Genomic DNA, 19,645 nt, shown 5'->3' on the forward strand with positions numbered 1-19,645 from the left:
ACAATAGCATATAATTTCCGACAACGTGGAAGATTATAAATTTGACAACAGTCCATAATGGTTGTCCCTTATAGTAATATGACTTGTCCTTGAAGAATATATATTATTTATATATAATAAACTAATTGGATTTCACAATGAATGTTGTAGGTATAGAATGTCTAGGGCTTAAAATGAATTTAACGTTTTAATGAACATTTATTCAGTGTAAATAATAGATGTTAGATATATATGCTACTAATAAATGAAATATGTTATGTAAGACCTTATGTAATACAAGGAGTATTCGTCAATACTAACGAAATGTATGTCTCTTGATATTTATGAACTATAACTATATTTGCATAGTTATTGTATATTACAACGAATAGAATATGCCGTTAGATCAAATGTGATATATATACATGTATGATTACTGAATTACCCGTGTTATTCGATTATTGTAAAAAGATTTGCGCCATTTGTGAGGCTGCTTGGTCTAGTGGTATGATTCTCGCTTCGGGTGCGAGAGATCCCGGGTTCGATTCCCGGAGCAGCCCGTTGTTAATCATTCGTTTTCATTTGTGTTTTTTATTTTTGTCTTTATATTGTTGCATTACATTATGTATTATTTACAATGCTATTTGTAGGGATATACGTAAAATGAGCAATCTTCAGTCACCTTCGAATTTATATGTAGAATTCGGTGCTTACGTTCATTTCGCCTATTATATCGGTGTATACCTTATACAGCGCTGCCCAAACGAGGCTTGCAACGAGAATCAGCTTGTAAATTGGTACGTTTGGATTTTTATGCTTCATACTGTATAGGTATCTTGAACGCTACAGAGGATTGCTATCACAGGTGTGTAGACATCGTATTGAATATTATCTAACCGCAGACGGATGCAAGTTTAAGCAAACTCCAGCTTTTATACGGGAAGCTTATCAATAACCTTCTACGTGACGAATGTTTAACTGTATGTTAATGGCTCTATTGTACATTAAAGATAGGTTTTCGAAGAAACTTCCGAGGGAAGAATTGTTAAGAAGCATCCTTCTTTTTTTGTGTGGGCGTGGAGATCACAAGCTAAATCGCATGAGTACAATGTACTACATTTATAGCCTATAATGCTATAACTATTGAATTATATTTGTTTTAATGTTGAGGTTATAGTTAATGTCTAGCGATTAATAAAACGGAAAATGAGCAGTTCACAGCCGGCCGCTTGGTCTAGTGGTATGATTCTCGCTTTGGGTGCGAGAGGTCCCGGGTTCGATTCCCGGAGCGGCCCGTTTTTTGCATCTTGTACTATATATAATTACGAATAAGTCAGTTTATATATCATTAATAGATATTGTTTCACTGAACATTACAATAGGTTTCATAAGAAGGATGCGTTCCCCTTCTTTGTGGCTCCTGTGGTTGTTCGTTCCTGGGTGCCTGCTCCGTTTCAACTGGATTCTCCGGGGCGGAAGTATTCACAGTTTCGGGGGGAGGAGCGCTCTCTACATGTCTCTGAACCTCCTCAACTAAACGGGAACGTAGCTCCTCACGCTGACGGTTGTAATCTTCATCATCAGTAGGGAGCTCATAGCGGCAAACGGGGCATGAATTATGCTGCTTCAACCATGGTACGATGCAGTCCACGTGAAACCCGTGGCCACATAGCTTGCGATCCTTAGATATCCAATTAATGCGATCACCTGCGGCAAAATCCTCGGTGCATATGGCACAAGTCCCAAGCTCCTTGGCATGCTCCTCATCAAGGGTCTCTGTCTCCAAATTCTCGAGTATACGCTTGGCAGTAGGGGGAGGTCCTTCACGATTAGGGTCGTTCTCCATTACATATGTCAAAAATTGATTTATCGCCCGCAAGTCAAAGGGATTCTGCATAAAAGCACGAAAAAACTGCTGAGGAATAGCCTCATCATTCACGGTGCTATTTTCATTATTAGGGGCTTGAGCAAATGGCATATCGCCAGCATGTGGAGGTCCCATATTATAACGCGTAACGCGGATGTTAGGAGCTCCGATCACGTTACTACGGAAGGTAAATGTATTATGATGTTGGCTCTGCGGCACAGCATTACGAAATACTCCCTCAATAAAATTCTGAAGTGGCATTCCAAGTGCACTTGAGAAGGGGTCCGACATGCCTTCCATAGGTGGAAGTACGTGAGCTTGTCCCATACTATGCATATGATGAGGTCCACCAAAAGCAATATGCATATTAGGGAAAGCTGGGCTCCTAGGGGCGGCGATCTGATGACATATTTAAATGGATTGACATGTACAACTAAAATAGAAGTACCAATTAATAACGTAGAATATACACAACATAGACAACAGCTACAGAATAGACCGTTTATATAACACAATATACCGACATTTCATATACAATCCAGCAAAAATGGAATCACAGTACCAAACAGCATCTAATACGTATACGTCACTAGAATAAACAACATCATGGCATTCTAGGTCATGAAAATATAACAAATCATCCGTAGACGAATTAATTATGCATTATATGGACACCAAGGAAACCCACCTTTTCAACAAAGCCCTCTTGGCTGCATACTAGACATAAAAAGTCACCATTTGGGCATAACATAACTTCAGTAGGCGCGCGCCCAGAGCTACAAATGTGGCAGAAGTAAAATGATTCCTCATTAACGTCCATTTTGATTCACATGCTTCAATAAACACAATGATTATACATCGCGATAATCACAGTCATCTACAAAACTGTGTAAAAAATAGTATTGCACATACATATTTCAGCTGCCGTTAGCATTGAGTTTACACCACATAAACGCGGCGCGTCCACTGCAAAAGTACGCCAACATTTAACATTTCGTTATTATGTTGTTATTAAGCGATGCCCTGATAAAATATATTCTAGAAAGATGTATACTTGGTTTTGATCGCACCTATTATGGGAGACTCCTAAAGCAACAGACATGCCCTGGGCGTATTAATGTATGAAATATATCAACATATATTAACGAGTGATGTCATGAATAGTACTGTGTATACTTTTTCCTGGTCATACAAGATAAACGTAATCTGGAAGGTGAACGACGGCACGCGGTTGTAACATATAAACCCTAAATTTATATCACTATAATAAATGTTAGTAAAACTCAGTGACCTTAGTGTCATCTGCAGAAAGCAGTTTGCTGGTTTTTTCAGTGCCAGCTATGGGTTCCAGCTGTTGCGCGTGATAACGTGTATATAGAGTCACGATAGAGTTCTTTTTCGATAAGTCCATCATACGGAATGCTTCCCTATAGAGATCGTGGTAGTCCGGTGGTATAACGAATATAACACGGCTTGTTCCCTTGATCAAGTAACGTTTGAAAAATAGCAAACGGGAGGTAGTGATTAAAACGTTTGCGTTGCCTACATATGTGTTATCATATAATCTGGGCAACAGGGCTCATAAACAGTTATAGACGAGTATATAGACTATAGGGTACCTACATACCTGATTGGAATTGCTGTCGAGCAATTAGCATTTGCTTTCCAGTTGTGGATTCGTGACATGGAAGGTACTCGAAATTGGCCAACTTCAAATCATTTTGTATCCTATATACGATTGATAACATATAGATTGGTGTACCTTAAAAAGTGAGTGTAGTCCCCAAGAACTACCAGCACATTGCCCACGCCGTGAAGTCCAGTCAACATACTTTTAAGAAAGTAGTTAAGCAAAGCTGTTTCAGATTCCTTAACGCTAGATGCAGAAACCTTAATAAATAGCTGCTGTATACCCATACGACAACCTAAAAGAACAAAATCATTACGTGGTTTAGATGACAACTTTATACCGCCACGACGGTTTGGCAAACGCTTGAAGAATGAGTTGAATATAGCATGTTCTGTACATGAAACACATACTGTTTGGCGATACAATTCACTTTGTCCATCGATTGTGGAGTGGCGCAGACGACTAACATCAGCATCACGCCATTTTTTTAACGGTTGGTTAAGCTTTTCAAAAACATCCATGAAAAAGCGCCAATTTTGGAATTTCAGGACATCTAGACGGTCTATAAGAATCACTTCTATACTAGATAGGTAATCATAATCCTCATCTTCCTGAATCAAGATTTTTAAACCCAAAGGTGATGCCACAATGATGTCACTACTGTAAAAAGGAGTGTATAGGCGTAATTTACCAGCTTGATACTGAAGACCCATTTTGAAAGCATCCTCCTGATTACCTGAGAATGTCTCAACAAAGTCGAATGACTTCTTGGTTTTAAGGAAACTAGACTCTTGTGCTGATGCCTCATCATCAGGTAGGTAGTACTCTTCCATAAACTTGTCAAACCTCGGGTCCTGTAAAAGCATGTAAACATAGAAATATCTAAATACCTCTTTATTAGCAGTAAACAGCGTAATTAAATGGTTAATGAAGTCAGCAGCCATGCATTTTAAACCACAGAGATATAGAACACGAGGTCGCGTAAAACCATCAGACTGTTCCACAGTAGACGACAGGCTCTTATATATGTGATTAGCCGTGTGCAAAGCATAAAGGAAGCGTACTGATGCCAAATCTCCAACCTTGCAACCAGCGTAGTGGATGTCAACATAACTGTTTAGGCAATGAAATAAATAACGTAAACGGTTTCTATCCTTAAGAACATTTTCATCTAACTCTGATTTTTGATGGAGCTTGGAAATACGCTTAGTAAGAGTTTGATGTAGACCAAATAACGCAGGTTGAGTTAAAACACTGGGAACGATGGAGCTTTTAAGTACGTTTTCAAGAGCGGGAGTCATAAACTTGAAAGTATGACTTTTAAAATGTGGTATAGCAAACGATGAACTGGGTGTCTTTTGCTCAGTCGCCTTGAGGTAATCCTCGTAGCCCATGTTAAACGACTCAATTGCATCAACAGGAATATCCTCCGTTGACTCGCCAGAGAAGTTCTCCGGCTCAGATTCTCCATCAGCCGCTAAAGAAGCCTCAAGTAATTTCACCAAGTCTTCGATATTACGCTCAGCGGCATTGCTCTTACGAACCTTCCGAGGTGGAGCTCCCTTACCAAGCAACTTGACCAACTGCCCGAAGGTAAAAAGAGATTCCGATTCTGAATCATCGGATTCCATTTGTATATTATAGATACAGTCATAAAACCAATTGTGCGATAGTAATTTCTTGTTTATGTTCTTGCTAATACCCAGTTTATATGCTTAAGATCCATGATTCCAACACACAACACACACACTGTAAAACATCTTCTCTAGACTCACTTCCATAACGACAGGATTGAGAGAGTAAATGTGTATAACGATAATAGATTCTAGTTCGCAATATAAAGCTTTATATAACACTTATGGACCGTGATGTTGCAGTGATAACTAATGCTACCCAGGAAGGCTGCTAAGACATGTATATATCCAATGCAATACAGCTGGTTAATGACTTCCAGAAACTAAGGAATCTAATAGTCGAGATAAACACTTAAAAGGTGGAGTCCTATGTCCTAGTACTCTGTACCCTTTTACATGGGATACAAATATCGCAAAGTTATAGCATAAAACAGAATACATCAGGGTTGTGCACCCCGGTAGGTGTATATAAAACAAAGGATCATATCAGGCATGGATTTGCAATAAATGAATCCAGTGGACAGCCTTATGAACTTGGAGCTACATTGCTAACGACACCTCTTTTCTATCTCAATGACCCATTACACGTAGGTCATGCGTATACCCTAGTATCAGCGGATGCCATTAAGAAGTACTATAAGCTATTGGGGAGGACTATCCTGATTCTTTCCGGAACCGATGAACATGGAACCAAGATAGCAAATGCAGCACAGACAAATGGTGAAAAGCCTGAGATCTTTATCGAGCGTATGAGGCAACATTACACAGATGTCTATGAAGCCTACGACGTGAGTGTGGATATCAACGTTCATACATCCCTCGAACAACACAAAGAAAAGGTTAAGAAAACTTTTGGATACCTACTCGAAAAGGGTGATATATACGAAGGCGTACACAAAGGATACTTCTCACCAACAGAGGAGACTTATTATACCGAATTTCAACTAATTAATGGAAAGTCACCCTTAGGTTTTGACGTATACCCAGTTGCTGAAAAAGCATACTTTTTTAGACTGTCCAAATATAAAGATGCATTGCTGCAGTTGATTAAACGGGAGGGTTTTATAGTACCAAAAGAACGGCAAAACGAAGCAATTGGTCTCCTCAGTGGTAATCTACCAGACATAGCTATCACAAGGTCAAATACAACTTGGGGAGTGCCGGTAGGTCAACCAGGTTTTGAAGGGCATACGATATACGTTTGGTTAGATGCATTATTGGGATACTGTATCGACAGAAATCAATATGGAGTTGGTACTGAGACTTTGATGCTTTTCGGAAAGGATATCTTGCGATTTATGACCTTGGTATGGCCTGCACTCCTGATGGCACTAGAGATGCCAATGCCACAACAGATGGTCTGTCACGGTTGGTTAATGAGCAACGATGAAAAAATATCAAAGTCAAAAGGTGATAAAGTATTCGCGCTACCGCCAATTGGAACGTCAGATGTATCGAGATTTGTCCTGATGAACCTAGGTGCATTTGGCGAAGACATCCAATATAATCCTAAAAGGGTAGAGGACATGAAGAACATTGTAAGGGACAAGTACGCCAATTTAACTTACAGGCTAACTGGCATGATAGACAAAAGGGGTATTTTGGAAATCAACCACCGTGATACAGAGTGTATAAACCACTTTGTTGAGGGTATTACCAAGAAGTGGGAGTGTTTGCAAAATATTATGGAACATCATAGAATCGACAAATACGTCAACGAAGTAACTGAGGTGGCAGGTTGCATCAATAGCTACATCACGCATAAACAAGTTTGGGACTTACATGATGAGGATGAATTCCAAAGTCATGCACTTGCCATATGCCAATCATTACTCGTGCTTAGTGCGTATATATATCCAATAATGCCACAGTTGACACGGATGAACATCGAAAGGCTGCAACCAGAAATTAACGGTACACCGATAAAAATTTCTACAATGGCAAAATTGCTAGACACTCTGCATATGGTAGATTTTAGACCACAGCACTTGTGCCCCTTAACGTAGACGACGCTTGGTATACTCGCGCGTACTCCATTTGTTCTTGCCACTGGTAGGATGGCGATACCAAGGCCATGTACGGGTACTGCGAACACGTTAAGCCAATGCAGAGTAAACGTACAGTGGTTTGCGATAGTGCATGTCATCACGCATCTTCTTGAGCCTTAGGGCTTCCAGGGACTGCGTTTGAGGGAATAGCTGTGATGCTTCCCGGGCTAATACGTGGTAACAACATTTATATAAAATTACCTATAGGACGCTGATAAGACAAGTGTTCACGCTCTTCATAGGTAGTAGGCAGATGCCTACCCAGAACAATGCGGCGAAAATACCACGTGCGATCAGTTTTACAGATGTCATGATGAAGCAACATATCATCAACATCTTTTAATGTGCACTTGACAGCCTCAGCCAGGAGTACTTTAGCCTGGTGGCTGAATACCGAGGATGAATCCGACTCCTTCTCACTAGGTGAAAGATATTTCATCATTTCATGTTGCAGTTTGAGCTGTTTTAAAGGACCAGTCAAATCATCATCCGGTAAAGGACGCTTTCCTATTAAACGTAGCTTGGTACAAATTTCATCCAGATAGATACCAAACTTTTCGAAGGTAAACTCCCCAGGATGCGCCATCAGGCGTTCAACTGAGTATTGGAAGTAGTCCGCAATCTGCTCATCGGGGTCCCCCTCGTCTATGCGGGTCACTCTCTTTATGCCATCCCAAAGTTTTGTAACTAGTGAGGGTTCCTTTTTAGGTTTAGAATACAATTCCAAACCTGATCCAGAGTCAGAGTTATCGGGAGGTTTGTTGAATGGCTGCCAGAATGATATATGTCTCACTGCCTTATGCGATGTATTCAGTGACAAGGTCCTGTTGCACCTAATGATTGTACCAATGGTGTTCACGAGACACCTTTGCGATAGAATGTTTATTACCATCTTGGTTATATCACCGGCCGTTAGTCATCATCTAGTATTACTTATGGCGAAGAACAGAATCACGCAGATATTGTACACCTATAGAGAATAGTGATTTTGAAACTTGTATATTAGATGATAAACCATTAACTCCTAAAAGATGAGTTTCTTTACCTTTTCCATTGGAAGGTTATGTTCGTTACCAGAAGTTATACAGCTTCAATCGTGAAAATAACAGTTTGAAACGTACGATACGAATGAACTTCTAGCAATTATATATATCATAGTTTTGAAATTTCATTATGAAATTGTATTTCATCAGTGTTTAATCATACACATCACTGTGTCCTGTGCACAATACACACTAGTTACTATCATTCAAATTTACACATGAAACTCATAGTGCAGTAATCTGTTCATTAGACAGCAGTTTGGAGAACTGCGTAATGTATCATGCCGTATATTAGACATTCCGGGATGAGCAACGCACATCTAACTGGGTAACCAGCATAAAGCTTAAAGATACCGCCACTAATATTTCTCTACGTGAGGTGTGTTGTATATGATATAGTAGCTTACGTAAACGGAAGAAGCCATGGAATTAAACGTAGTACGGCCTTTATGATGCCACGATTCTTGTTGATAACGAATCCTGAATCAAATATGACACAAGCAAACCATTCTACCTAAGTGTATCCAACGGATATGTTATGGAACGTGCCATAAAAGCTGCCGTGGAACCAAAAATAATGTTCCACGGGAACATTTCAATGGGCTTCAGCTCTGCATATCATGTATAGTACCCAGATAAATATTACCTGATGGCTCTAGAGGCCGAATAGTTGACCGGTAGACGGGACTCTTCTCGATTTGATGACTAAGGCGCTCTTTCAGCTTCCCTTGCAAATGTTGGTTTAGCGATAATGAAGCATAGAGGTGAACTGCAGTAGAGGCCAAGCAAAGTGAGAAACCGCTGTATAAACGTCCCACGCCTGATACACTATATAATCCATAATGTATACATACCGTGGAGTTTATATGTTTCGTAGAAATATTTACGTAGCGACAATTCCGTTGTCAGGGAGGAGGCGAATCTTCCGTAAGCAACGTCGAAAGGATAACTGAAGACATGAGAGAAATTGCACAACATTAAGGTCCCAAGATAACCTTTATCTAACAATCTATTAGATTGTGGATAGAATGTAAACCCGGTCATATGCTTTGTGAACATAAGAACGCCAGGGAAGATGGCGCCGGGCAACAGATGGATACGAGATAGGTTCCATAATTTCTTAAAACCCAAAGTGTCATATAATCCTGAGTAGAGATAAGTTTAAAAGCAAAAAGTTTCGAATCAAAGTCACAATCGACATTTCATGAAAATTCCGACCATAGACACCGTAGATATATCCAATTGAATGACTAATAAGTACAGATAATAACCAACCTCCTAAAATGCTAATGGGAGAAACGTGTGACAGTTTCAAAGCAGTGTAAAGAGCTTGATTTGCGCTTTGATATGCCACACAGCTGCGATATATTGGTGCCAGAACAATACGCTGACCGGCTAATGGAAGTACATGCGCCAAGTATTGAGTTAAATACATACGTGTATCCCCTACACGTTTCTTTTTTTTCTTCTTTATGTTTAGTTTAAGCAAATTTTGTTTAAGCTGATCAAAACGGTCGTTGATATTAATCATCTTATAAAACAAACATCCTATGCCCAGGAATCCTATAATATCGATCCAGAAGAATAGCGACTGAGCAGATTACATAATAGCTTATATATAGATATGAACGAAGGTATAGTAATAATTCTAATTAATGGCTCGATGACGAGTAGTGGATGTAGCTCATAAAAATGAACAAAAGAACGTTTAACTAGATTCTTTCAGGTTATATTACGTCCTAGATTCAGTTAATACACTGATTTATAGTTATTAGCTTAAATGTCTTAAGAAAAATCCAATGTGTAACCGGTACAATCCAACAATAGCCTCGAGGCTTACACATCATGTTACAATAAGACACGGAAGTAACATGTTAATTTCTTTTAAACGGATAATTATAGGGAACAAGTAACGATGTGATGGGCTCTAGGAATAATCATACATGAGTTGAGATATGAGCATACCGAGCTGAACCATGAATAATACTTTAAAGATACGTTCTTCCAGGTGTTTCACAGCTCTTTTTGCATCTCTCTATATCTTCATAGTACTTATAGGTAAATTGATATTTGATGTTGCAACACTATTCAGGTATCGGAACTGGTCTGCTGGTACTACGTCCATTCGTTCATATAAATGTATACGACGATACAACCAAAACTGTGGGAACGTGGTATATTAAGTCGGATGGAGCAGATAAGATCATAACTGGCACTGAATTTGATTTGAGCATTTCATTGTATAACACGTCAATCTTCCCGTTGACATTCAAACCACATAAGGCATTTTTCTCTTACTACCCTATTGGATCTTCAGTTGAGTGCCTTAAGTGTCTTTACATAGGTATTTTAATAACACTCATCACTAAATTCCATGCCAGACCAAGCCCCGAAGAGCATAGATTCAAAAAATCGCACCTATATTATTCACAAACCAGTGGTCCCCGATACCACCGATGGACTGATAGATTTGAACAATTTAGTGGTAAGTCATACGGATTTAAATTATGTAATTTGTTATTGTCTAACGTTATAACCAGGTCTCTGTGCCACCCAAGACGTCACAATCTGATGTATTCACAATTCAGATACCTGTGAAGGGATACTTCGAGATATCGAACGATGAATCTGAAGTGTTAAATTCACTCAAACCAATGCTTATGGATTGTAAAAAACACAAGGCAATCCTTTTGTCAATGCGAGTAGAAGACGTAACCAACAAATTAGGTTTTATCACTACGAAGGTCCCTGCAGTATATGAGATATTTATCCCTCTTCAATGTGAATTAAGCGGGAACTTGGATAATATATCCCATGATTCATTCGACAATGGCGTCATCTTAGCTGGAGTTGTAAATAACAAGGAAAAAAGCATTAAAATATAGTACTAAACATACGTATACCATGTAATAGTTAAACATGTGGATTAGTTGATTCACTACTATGTGTTACGTGCTTTTGATATCACTGTATAAGCTGTCATAACGGAATAGCCATTTACTTGGTACAACAATATAGATACGTAACAGATGACATGAATGCTAGATCCTGGAACAGCTAGATTAGCACAATAACAATCTGTGCTGTCGCAACATTCCATTCATAAGAGATTGGAAAAGGGCAATGTACAACCATTCTGGACACATGTGTCGTTATGGAATTTATAAATTTCAATACATAAAAATCAAGCATATAGTCTATTTGATATATCAAGAATTGGGTGCCTTTTCCAGTCAACCAAATCTACGTGGATACGAAGATTCTGTGAATCATAGTGATATATGTCTGCATTAGCCAGGTGACTTTGCTTTATCGTTAGTATGACATATTGCATCAATATAGCCATTTTATAGGAAAAAGACATATTTAGCATACAGTATATAAATGTGTGGTTAATTCACCTATTTTATGTATGATGTTGTTTGGTGTGTTAGGTGCCACAACTGCCGATACAATAACGTTATATTCCCAATAGACATCATGTTTATTGCTTAATGTTTATTCTATATATAGTTTCTGTGATATTTGTAGTGCCAAGATTACGAGTTGTAGCAAATGTGATATATAATTGGACATAGCTGTATGACACATTTTCCGAAGTCACTGAAATCGCACATCATTATGGTTCTACGCACTAAAAGCTTATTTCTGTAAAATGTTAAATGAGTTGGAGTGCGCATGGTTGGCCCTTTTTGGTGAATGTATTGTTCCAGAGTTACGCCATAATGAACACATTTTGAATTCATCTATCGCATCTGAATTCTCATCGTTAGATCGGGATGACAGTATATCGAAACCTGAAGAAGCGAAATTATACAGTTTGAAAAAGGTTTTACAAGTTATTTTAGACAACCCGGACACCGAGCTTACAGAGGTCGGTGTAGAAGCAGTGTTCAAAGCACGGGAGGAACTTGTCGTAAGTTTTATTTTCTATGCCATTCTTTTTATGAGTTTAATGCGTATAAACTTGATCAGAATTTTGTTATACTGATGCCAAGTGATTGTCACATCTATTCTTTGGACTGTAAAACCCTTAATTACACCGCAGAATCTTTTTAAAAATGTTGCTCAATCGGAGGGATTCAGTGAGACACTAAAAGATGCCATTAAGTTGGTTATAGTAGATGCATTGAATCGCAAGGTCAAAGAACGTAACCCAGATTACACCATACCGGACGTGGATGTCAGCAACGTTAATGCAGCAAAAGGATATTTTGAAAAATCAGCTGATATTAAGGATATTTTAAGAGAGATTAAAAAGGTAGACCACTACATAAACGCCACTCAAATGGAGATTCAGCAGGTAAGGGATTCCATATAATTTCCATGTAATATACAGATGAAAAGTAACCTACAAACGGTAAATGGGTATATAACTGCTCTCCAAGATAAAGAAGGCTCATAATTTGCAAGTTTTTTTGCATAATCCACATACCGCTGTAATTCAAACACACTTACAATTTCTCTATAATATTTAGCAAGCGATACACGTACGATTACTTTAAGGTTAACCACAGTTGTCGTAATGTAAAATATCCAATTTGTAACGTTCACCATGTGTCTGCTTTCATTGTAAGGCACATATATGGGGACGCCATGTTGAGATAGTACAACGTCAGCGCAATAGTAACTTACGTAAGCCTAGGCCCTAATTATTTTCACACACGTAGTAAGTATTTTCAATCGTTCTAGCTTTAATCACAATGCATCGTGGTTACGGAAGTCGTGATTCCTACACCAGGAGGGATGACTATGACTCCCGTGGACCTCCTCCTCCATATGACCGCGAAAGGGGTTACGACCGGTATGATGTAAAAAGAGATCGTGCTGCGCCTTATGATAGACCCCGTGGAACCAATTACCACCGCGATGTCCCTGATGAATATCCTCGTTACCGTGATGAACCTCCCAGATACCGCGATGAGCCACCTAGGTACAGAGAAGGTGCCCCAAGGTACCGTGACGCACCTCCTAGGTATAGAGATGAACCTCCCAGATACCGCGATGACCCGCCTAGATATAGGGACGAGCCTGAGAAATATCGTGATGACCCTGGAAGGTACAGGGATGAACCGGCTAGATATAGGGATGAGCCACCTAGGTACAGAGACGAACCTCCCAGGTACCGTGAGGGTAACAGGTATCGTGACAATAACGCCGGTGCAAGGAGTGGCCCTGTGCGCCGTTATGATGATAGACCCTCTAACGCTGAAACCCCAAAGTCAAAGGTCTTCGTTGGCAACCTCGACGGTAAAGTCAGCGAGGAGGACTTGACTAATGCTTTTAGCAAGTTTGGTCCTATTAATAAGATTGATTACAGGAGGAATTTTGCTTTTGTAGATTTCGTCAAATCCAGGGATGCAGAGGTTGCTATGCGGGAAATGAATGAGCGTGTTCTGCTTGGCACTAAATTGAAGGTAGTTCCACATTCTGAACGTAGCAAGCGTAGTGAGACTAACAGAGAGCCGGACTTTGCATCTCAGGCCACGGTGCTTAATTTGGACAACAGTGCAAGTTGGCAAGACCTTAAGGATTTTGCGCGCCAGGCAGGAGAAGTTGTTTACGCTTCAGTGATTATTAGGGACCAGAAACGCTATGGTTTGGTTGAATTCACGAGTCCCAAAACAATGAAAGCGGCGGTGGAGCAGCTTAATGGTAAGAAGATTGCTGTAAATGAACTTCAGGTGATTCCCATGGCTGTGAATGATTACCTGAAGGATCAGGCGAAGCACTCTAATAACGCTGACAGAACTGCGGCCGACCAACAATTGGACGAACGTGAGGACGACTATGAGGAAAAGAACGAATCTGCTTATCAAGATGAGCAGTTAGATTCTGTCGATTACGATTGAACAACACTGTTGTTGTCATATGTAGGTGCTGCGGTAAATCGCGGTTTTTGTGAAAACGTAAACTTATTAGTTGCTGCATTTCTATAATGTGGTCCATCCTGTGGAACAAATTTGATTAATATACATGTGAGAGGGGAGTACGCTGCTTGTTGAACCTGGGAGGCACAGCAGGATTCTCGTGGCAATCTGAGAGGTAACTGGTGAAATACACGTTTCCTCTGCTAACGACTAGCAAAGATTTAATTATGAATGGCGTTGAATGGCGCACGTTTTTTTGTCGTGGAACCTGTAGCTATCATTGACGATACTCCAATTTTCCTCTATTAAACTTCGTTGAGGTATAGTTGATCCGACGATTACATACAAGTTGTACTATGAAGCAGCACCACTGCATAGATCTCTTAATTGTGTGGCGTATATAGGAATATGGCTATAGGATGGCCGTTATGATGGGATCATATATATGTAGATTGATATAATGATCACCTCACATCATATAGCGTTATATTTTGTTTTATGTCCTGATTGATGGACAGCATTGTGGATATCCATCAGGATGTCTAGTTGTGTTTTTAATGGTACGTCAGGCAGGTCCTGTACTGTTCCCTTTGCAATACGTGGCATTTCTTGGTTTTAAATATATACATCACATTGGTGGATTCACTATATAACACTAAAGGTTCCCATGGGCTCTTATTTGTAGCGCTATGGTATGGGATAATGATTTATGTCTAACCGTTTGATCCATGTACCCACGCCTGGGATACGCTGGGTTTAGTTATATTCACTTGGTAAATGCTTTAGCCCTCATGGCAAAGTCATAATAGTCACATCGGAGCATCCAATTGAGCGCCGCAACGTTTAAGCGTTATGTGGTGATTCATTGTTTTGTGTCCCATGTTATGGCTGTTACATGACTTTTGCTCTCGGCGTTATGTATGTAGTGTCGTCGGGTTGAGGCGCAAGCACTCTCTGTGGAATCTATGTTGGGATGTAAAAAAGATCACGTAGCCCACAATATACCTATACTCACAGTAGCTCACTTTATTGTCATCAGTTGACAAAGCTTATTGTTAACCACGGGTATAAGTGCCCCTTTGCTGTAGAGTCCTAAGCTTTGAACTTTGGGGTTCTTTCCCAATGACAGTTTCAAACGTAGATAGGTGATTGCCAGTTTTAATGGGAGGGTTTTAAAACCTTCCATGATTATCATTGGCAACGTTGGTTGTTTTAAAGGTTGATGTATTTTTCATTCACTCCAGCACCATAAAACTTGGCAAAATAGTTCACAAATAATGAAAATTGGAGTACACGACAAATCTTCAATGTAATACAGCTTTTGCTCTGAGATCACTGGATAACGTCATGAAAATACCCCAACGATCATATGATTGAATTTTTATAATTAGTTAATAAAGGCCTCCATTTCTGCAAGGTTATCTAGATTAACCAATCACCTCAATTATGGCGGTTTTGTATTGCACGCAAGACTACGGATCTGAATGCAATATTCTTTGAATACAACTGTACTGTGTGATTCTCAATGGCCCAAATAATGGAATTATGTATGTTACCTTACTAATGATTAATCATTGTCATCACAATTGTTGTGATGCCCTCGGAAGCATTAGATTATGGCATTTTTTGATATTTTCCATCACCATGAACCGAAACAAAGGGAAAGAAGGATTCCCTAAAGATTTAATATAAAACTCTTTCATTCTTTATATGGCTATCAACAGCAATATTCATCTACTGCTCTCGTGAATGTAAATGCAACGATACTCGTAAATCAAGCCCATCGTGGAGAACATAATTTTAACTATATATGAGATGTTAATCGTTTTGATATGAGTTTCAAAGGCACCGTAACGTGGAAATTACGTAACTAGATGTTAGACCAGAATATATAAAACAGAACCGAAAATAAATAAATGCATGTCTTTACATATGTATAATTTACTGTCACTGATGCCTGCACCAATCGTTAAGTTTACAACGACAGTTCACATGATTAGATTAATATATTTGACAAAACAGAAGGACAAAATAGTACAACACTTTATAATCACATGTTCCATCCTTCGTAAGAAAAAGATTAGCATTGGAAACGCATACAGTGCTGTATATGTAATTGTGTTTAATAGATAAATGAAACATGTGTCAAGTGCTTACAAATGCTGTCGTTTGATTTCGAAATATTTAACATTGTTTAGTAATTTATCATTGTTTGTTTGGTCATTGATACATATAAACATAACAACCAGACTGCGGTTATTAGTTCTCGCGCGACCATACTTGGGGGTGCAACGAAAGAATAGTCGTGTTTTGAATTGTACAACATATAAAATTATCAAATTCATTAGAAACCATTAATTATAACATTTCCTATTATTATAGATCATAGAGAATCCTGATTACAAAGGGTGATTCCTTCCATATGATCATTGTATAATCTATTGTTCATTCATATTCTGTGTTTATATAATCGCTACAAATTTGCGATATCTAACATATCAAACCGTTCAAGTTTCTTTCGTGACTGTTAGGTATAATAACTGTAAAAATGTGTAAAATGGAATTTGGATCTTCGTCTTCAGCCCGAGGGAACATTCTTGGCATTAGCCAATGCGTTAACCTACTTTGCAAAATAGCCATTTTTATGTTTGGTGCTGTTGCTGTTGGCAATTCCACTTGTGAAAATTCTTTGGCTGTTGACGCTGAGCAGGCTCCTTTGGTTGTTGAACCTACGTGTGATGTAGATAAATTGTTATCAGCATATGCACCAGATGAGGTTGTTTTTACAACTTCTAAAGGTAAAGAATACACGAACAAGGACATTGAAGACCTGATTGATCACAACGGACTGAATGGAAGTGAGAACTATAACAGGGATGAATTGGGTCGTAGGAGGTCTAGTGTAATACGTCAGATGCGTGAATTTGATGATTTAGTTAAGCAAATTCCTGAAAAGCTTGCTCAGCAAGCTGAGTCCTACCGTACATGGGAAGAACTACCTGACGATCTTTCAAAAGACATAGCCCAATGCATGTTTAACAAACGTTATGGCTCAAGCGAAGAGAGTAGCAGCAATGATGTGGTTGACTCAGCTGTAAATGCCGCAGAGAGTGAGACCATTTCTGACGAGCTAATGAAAGATATGCACGACTCCATATACGGTGTTGTATACACATAATGCAGAGCGCTAATTTGGTAAAATTGACCAAACATATGTACAAAATTCAATTAGCATAAAATTATGTGTGGTGATGAACCCCAAGACGTAGTTCTTTGGTGCTAGGTTACCAGCAAACAGGTCCCTGAAATGAGGGTTGTAGCCAAAGACTAATTTAATATTAATGACTATACTTGTGCTGATGAGGTTTCAACTTTTATTCGATGTAGAAACTATCGAACAATTTGCATGTTATCCTGCATAATGCTACCTTTACTCAGTAGAACGTGTTGGTGAATTTTACAATTAACCAACAACATTCGATGACAATTGAGATGTTTGTTCGTTTTCGTAAGTGAAATGTTCATCAGAGCATTTTTAAGTTCATAGAGGCAATTTGAGGTGTATGTTGTACATTGTATGGCCTTACAGGAATGATTATGCTACAACAGTACAATTGCATTACGATGCAACATTGAATATTTTATAGTATCATAAACAGCGAAGTGGCATTAGTATGTTTAGTTAACAAAACTTAAAGGTGTTACATTCTTTAATTTTTGAGCATACTACATGGGTGCTGGTGGTTTGGCCATATTTTTGACATTCCGATATAAGACGATAATCTATATGAATATATGGAACGGCCCCCAAAGTCGAGACATTAGGTACCTATTTTGAATACTCAAAACAATGCACCTTAGGTCATCAGCCCTATGCTTAGTACTATTCTAAAGTTATCTGTAATATCAATTCAACGTCATATATATTCTCATGCATGTTATAATATAATCAAAATGTGTAGGTGATCTATTTACAGCACACATTTCGCGGTGGTAGTAATTAAATGATAACACTTTGTGAAATGGATTGTTCCGGACATGAGCAATATCTACGTCTATTGATTTCATCATCCGACTTGAAGGATCTGTCTATGTTGTATAGCATATCCATATAGGCACCTAAGCATAGGTTGGTGAGGTCAAAGTATGCCACTCCGTTTCTTTCATCGATACGCTTGTAACCTCTTTTTAATGATTGCACGAATTTGTTTCCTTCTATTGGGTTTTCTTTTATTTTATTAATATGTACAATAATATATTGCCATCTATGTATAACATGATCAAAGAGTTCAACGTAGGTGACAACCTCTGATACACCAGCCCTGTATATCACTAAGTTGTAATAAGAGTTGAGTACTTCTGTAGTCATATATATTGGGTACCTTATTGGCGCTACGCTGTATTGAGTATACATCCAATCTCCAAGTCTCATGTTTTTCATTATCACTAGATCGGGTCTTTCACATTCATACTTTGCTATATCTATTTGTAATACGTGATACTTAAGCTGTGTATGCCCATGTTGGAACTCCTTTGAATCATCAGCATAGTGCAATATTTGCTTGGTATGAAATGTTCCGTTTTTGATCTCGGGCACTTTAATTGCAAAGTCTAGACCATTAAGTGATGTTTGAATCCATATACGTAAAATATTTTGGTCGGGCGAAAACACAATTTTGTTAGTATGGGCGATAATAATTGGAGGCGATGTATCGTTTGAAGGAATAATCGGGCAGATATATATCGTATCAAACCGAGATCTCAGGCGATTTGGGACATTCTTAAAATACGTTCCGTATGGTTTTGCTATCGTATAATTAACACCGTCGTAAGCTGAATTTTCACTATTTACTATTATTAAAGGATGCATAGGCCTTTTTCTCAAATCTAATTCTAACGAAATGGGACCCCCAACGAACTCATCCTTTCTTTCACGATTTATAGGTATACTTACATCACTAAAAATTTCATAATGGTATACTCTCGTTGGTTGCTTGCATACGTTTCTCAACCTTTTGATTGCAACCATAGTTACTCTACCACGTCTATAAGTTTCAACATAGATGTCGGTTGAATGATTATCATTTATATAGCTTTTATACAATACTCCTTTTGCATATTTTACTGCGGTAATATATGGATATCTAGAATGAAACATTGTATATATTCCACCATTTTTGAAACTTCCTTTGAACACATCCATTGATTCCGGATGGTCTTGAGAGTCGATATCCACAGTTACGCTATACGCTGTCGTTATAACTGACATCAATATTACATCACAAATAATTGTCATTGCTTCAATAAATTAGCATACATTTAATGTTAAGTCAAATACAATTTTCTTTAAACGCTATAAAATGAATTATAATTTATAACATTAGAAAAAAGGCGAAGGGTACTCATCTGGTGATATTTGTGCTAGTACATAGTCTTTCACTATATAAAGACTTAATCATTAAAACAATTTTGTTGATGTCTTTATTGCCATTTTACATTAAATTAACGATTTAGAATTGCATTTACAAATTGATCTTACTAGATGTTGCTTTATCTATGGAGTGTTATATATTT

At 38.5% G+C, this 19,645-nt stretch overlaps 11 protein-coding genes across 11 annotated transcripts; 6 read left to right on the forward strand and 5 right to left on the reverse strand.

The window, feature by feature from the left end:
• Nucleotides 1–567: 567 nt before the first annotated feature.
• BBOV_IV006590 (putative integral membrane protein) lies at nucleotides 568–1,129 on the forward strand. The gene is made up of 4 exons (XM_001610534.2): nucleotides 568–776; nucleotides 811–844; nucleotides 882–959; nucleotides 994–1,129. Exons 1-4 carry the CDS (start codon nucleotides 643–645, stop codon nucleotides 1,102–1,104), a joined length of 357 nt encoding a protein of 118 aa, XP_001610584.1. The 5' UTR covers nucleotides 568–642; the 3' UTR covers nucleotides 1,105–1,129.
• A 183-nt stretch (nucleotides 1,130–1,312) lies between these two features.
• BBOV_IV006610 (Ring finger domain family protein) lies at nucleotides 1,313–2,756 on the reverse strand. The gene is made up of 2 exons (XM_001610535.2): nucleotides 2,535–2,756; nucleotides 1,313–2,245 (listed from the first exon to the last, which is right to left on the reverse strand). The coding sequence occupies exons 1-2, from the start codon at nucleotides 2,664–2,666 to the stop codon at nucleotides 1,343–1,345; spliced, it is 1,035 nt and encodes a 344-aa protein (XP_001610585.1). The 5' UTR covers nucleotides 2,667–2,756; the 3' UTR covers nucleotides 1,313–1,342.
• Nucleotides 2,757–3,084: 328 nt separating this feature from the next.
• BBOV_IV006620 (uncharacterized protein) lies at nucleotides 3,085–5,157 on the reverse strand. Its single transcript, XM_051767470.1, has 4 exons — nucleotides 4,367–5,157; nucleotides 3,609–4,330; nucleotides 3,474–3,574; nucleotides 3,085–3,388 (listed from the first exon to the last, which is right to left on the reverse strand). The coding sequence occupies exons 1-4, from the start codon at nucleotides 5,105–5,107 to the stop codon at nucleotides 3,120–3,122; spliced, it is 1,833 nt and encodes a 610-aa protein (XP_051623279.1). The 5' UTR covers nucleotides 5,108–5,157; the 3' UTR covers nucleotides 3,085–3,119.
• A 76-nt stretch (nucleotides 5,158–5,233) lies between these two features.
• On the forward strand, nucleotides 5,234–7,156 carry BBOV_IV006630 (putative methionyl-tRNA synthetase). The gene is made up of 2 exons (XM_051767295.1): nucleotides 5,234–5,415; nucleotides 5,470–7,156. Exons 1-2 carry the CDS (start codon nucleotides 5,389–5,391, stop codon nucleotides 7,114–7,116), a joined length of 1,674 nt encoding a protein of 557 aa, XP_051623280.1. The 5' UTR covers nucleotides 5,234–5,388; the 3' UTR covers nucleotides 7,117–7,156.
• Nucleotides 7,018–8,350, reverse strand: BBOV_IV006640 (uncharacterized protein). The gene is made up of 3 exons (XM_001610538.2): nucleotides 7,360–8,350; nucleotides 7,232–7,325; nucleotides 7,018–7,195 (listed from the first exon to the last, which is right to left on the reverse strand). Exons 1-3 carry the CDS (start codon nucleotides 8,048–8,050, stop codon nucleotides 7,108–7,110), a joined length of 873 nt encoding a protein of 290 aa, XP_001610588.2. The 5' UTR covers nucleotides 8,051–8,350; the 3' UTR covers nucleotides 7,018–7,107.
• A 78-nt stretch (nucleotides 8,351–8,428) lies between these two features.
• BBOV_IV006650 (Mitochondrial carrier family protein) lies at nucleotides 8,429–9,974 on the reverse strand. Its single transcript, XM_051767763.1, has 6 exons — nucleotides 9,477–9,974; nucleotides 9,056–9,346; nucleotides 8,848–9,021; nucleotides 8,716–8,812; nucleotides 8,609–8,681; nucleotides 8,429–8,571 (listed from the first exon to the last, which is right to left on the reverse strand). The coding sequence occupies exons 1-6, from the start codon at nucleotides 9,730–9,732 to the stop codon at nucleotides 8,449–8,451; spliced, it is 1,014 nt and encodes a 337-aa protein (XP_051623281.1). The 5' UTR covers nucleotides 9,733–9,974; the 3' UTR covers nucleotides 8,429–8,448.
• A 106-nt stretch (nucleotides 9,975–10,080) lies between these two features.
• BBOV_IV006660 (putative integral membrane protein) lies at nucleotides 10,081–11,135 on the forward strand. Its single transcript, XM_001610540.2, has 4 exons — nucleotides 10,081–10,259; nucleotides 10,294–10,545; nucleotides 10,583–10,686; nucleotides 10,742–11,135. Exons 1-4 carry the CDS (start codon nucleotides 10,178–10,180, stop codon nucleotides 11,084–11,086), a joined length of 783 nt encoding a protein of 260 aa, XP_001610590.2. The 5' UTR covers nucleotides 10,081–10,177; the 3' UTR covers nucleotides 11,087–11,135.
• Nucleotides 11,136–11,681: 546 nt separating this feature from the next.
• BBOV_IV006670 (uncharacterized protein) lies at nucleotides 11,682–12,681 on the forward strand. Its single transcript, XM_001610541.2, has 3 exons — nucleotides 11,682–12,117; nucleotides 12,250–12,504; nucleotides 12,541–12,681. The coding sequence occupies exons 1-3, from the start codon at nucleotides 11,857–11,859 to the stop codon at nucleotides 12,604–12,606; spliced, it is 582 nt and encodes a 193-aa protein (XP_001610591.2). The 5' UTR covers nucleotides 11,682–11,856; the 3' UTR covers nucleotides 12,607–12,681.
• A 175-nt stretch (nucleotides 12,682–12,856) lies between these two features.
• Nucleotides 12,857–14,380, forward strand: BBOV_IV006680 (RNA recognition motif domain containing protein). Its single transcript, XM_001610542.1, has one exon. It carries the CDS (start codon nucleotides 12,905–12,907, stop codon nucleotides 14,051–14,053), a length of 1,149 nt encoding a protein of 382 aa, XP_001610592.1. The 5' UTR covers nucleotides 12,857–12,904; the 3' UTR covers nucleotides 14,054–14,380.
• Nucleotides 14,381–16,390: 2,010 nt separating this feature from the next.
• Nucleotides 16,391–17,697, forward strand: BBOV_IV006690 (uncharacterized protein). The gene has a single exon (XM_051767111.1). It carries the CDS (start codon nucleotides 16,620–16,622, stop codon nucleotides 17,247–17,249), a length of 630 nt encoding a protein of 209 aa, XP_051623282.1. The 5' UTR covers nucleotides 16,391–16,619; the 3' UTR covers nucleotides 17,250–17,697.
• Nucleotides 17,698–18,036: 339 nt separating this feature from the next.
• Nucleotides 18,037–19,120, reverse strand: BBOV_IV006700 (uncharacterized protein). Its single transcript, XM_001610544.2, has one exon. It carries the CDS (start codon nucleotides 19,098–19,100, stop codon nucleotides 18,072–18,074), a length of 1,029 nt encoding a protein of 342 aa, XP_001610594.2. The 5' UTR covers nucleotides 19,101–19,120; the 3' UTR covers nucleotides 18,037–18,071.
• Nucleotides 19,121–19,645: the final 525 nt, after the last annotated feature.

This window comes from Babesia bovis (assembly GCF_000165395.2).
Source record: "Babesia bovis T2Bo chromosome 4 map unlocalized Chr4_1, whole genome shotgun sequence".
In the NCBI taxonomy this organism is placed as follows: domain Eukaryota; phylum Apicomplexa; class Aconoidasida; order Piroplasmida; family Babesiidae; genus Babesia; species Babesia bovis.

Coding starts and splice junctions, on each gene's coding strand:
- BBOV_IV006590 (XM_001610534.2), top strand. CDS start 643: ATGAGCAATCTTCAGTCACCTTCGAATTTATATGTAGAATTCGGTGCT. Junction 777..810: donor GAGAATCAGCTTGTAAATTG/GTACGTTTGGAT, acceptor CATACTGTATAG/GTATCTTGAACGCTACAGAG. Junction 960..993: donor TACGTGACGAATGTTTAACT/GTATGTTAATGG, acceptor CATTAAAGATAG/GTTTTCGAAGAAACTTCCGA.
- BBOV_IV006610 (XM_001610535.2), bottom strand. CDS start 2,666: ATGGACGTTAATGAGGAATCATTTTACTTCTGCCACATTTGTAGCTCT. Junction 2,246..2,534: donor AAGAGGGCTTTGTTGAAAAG/GTGGGTTTCCTT, acceptor ATATGTCATCAG/ATCGCCGCCCCTAGGAGCCC.
- BBOV_IV006620 (XM_051767470.1), bottom strand. CDS start 5,107: ATGGAATCCGATGATTCAGAATCGGAATCTCTTTTTACCTTCGGGCAG. Junction 4,331..4,366: donor TGTTTACTGCTAATAAAGAG/GTATTTAGATAT, acceptor ATGCTTTTACAG/GACCCGAGGTTTGACAAGTT. Junction 3,389..3,473: donor TCGACAGCAATTCCAATCAG/GTATGTAGGTAC, acceptor ACACATATGTAG/GCAACGCAAACGTTTTAATC.
- BBOV_IV006630 (XM_051767295.1), top strand. CDS start 5,389: ATGTATATATCCAATGCAATACAGCTG. Junction 5,416..5,469: donor TATCCAATGCAATACAGCTG/GTTAATGACTTC, acceptor AACACTTAAAAG/GTGGAGTCCTATGTCCTAGT.
- BBOV_IV006640 (XM_001610538.2), bottom strand. CDS start 8,050: ATGGTAATAAACATTCTATCGCAAAGGTGTCTCGTGAACACCATTGGT. Junction 7,326..7,359: donor GTCTTATCAGCGTCCTATAG/GTAATTTTATAT, acceptor ACCACGTATTAG/CCCGGGAAGCATCACAGCTA. Junction 7,196..7,231: donor ATGCACTATCGCAAACCACT/GTACGTTTACTC, acceptor ACGTGTTCGCAG/TACCCGTACATGGCCTTGGT.
- BBOV_IV006650 (XM_051767763.1), bottom strand. CDS start 9,732: ATGATTAATATCAACGACCGTTTTGATCAGCTTAAACAAAATTTGCTT. Junction 9,022..9,055: donor CGAAACATATAAACTCCACG/GTATGTATACAT, acceptor ATAGTGTATCAG/GCGTGGGACGTTTATACAGC. Junction 8,813..8,847: donor TCGGCCTCTAGAGCCATCAG/GTAATATTTATC, acceptor CATGATATGCAG/AGCTGAAGCCCATTGAAATG.
- BBOV_IV006660 (XM_001610540.2), top strand. CDS start 10,178: ATGAATAATACTTTAAAGATACGTTCTTCCAGGTGTTTCACAGCTCTT. Junction 10,260..10,293: donor TATCTTCATAGTACTTATAG/GTAAATTGATAT, acceptor AACACTATTCAG/GTATCGGAACTGGTCTGCTG. Junction 10,687..10,741: donor TAGATTTGAACAATTTAGTG/GTAAGTCATACG, acceptor CGTTATAACCAG/GTCTCTGTGCCACCCAAGAC.
- BBOV_IV006670 (XM_001610541.2), top strand. CDS start 11,857: ATGTTAAATGAGTTGGAGTGCGCATGGTTGGCCCTTTTTGGTGAATGT. Junction 12,118..12,249: donor AAGCACGGGAGGAACTTGTC/GTAAGTTTTATT, acceptor ATTACACCGCAG/AATCTTTTTAAAAATGTTGC. Junction 12,505..12,540: donor CTCAAATGGAGATTCAGCAG/GTAAGGGATTCC, acceptor TGTAATATACAG/ATGAAAAGTAACCTACAAAC.
- BBOV_IV006680 (XM_001610542.1), top strand. CDS start 12,905: ATGCATCGTGGTTACGGAAGTCGTGATTCCTACACCAGGAGGGATGAC.
- BBOV_IV006690 (XM_051767111.1), top strand. CDS start 16,620: ATGTGTAAAATGGAATTTGGATCTTCGTCTTCAGCCCGAGGGAACATT.
- BBOV_IV006700 (XM_001610544.2), bottom strand. CDS start 19,100: ATGGTTGCAATCAAAAGGTTGAGAAACGTATGCAAGCAACCAACGAGA.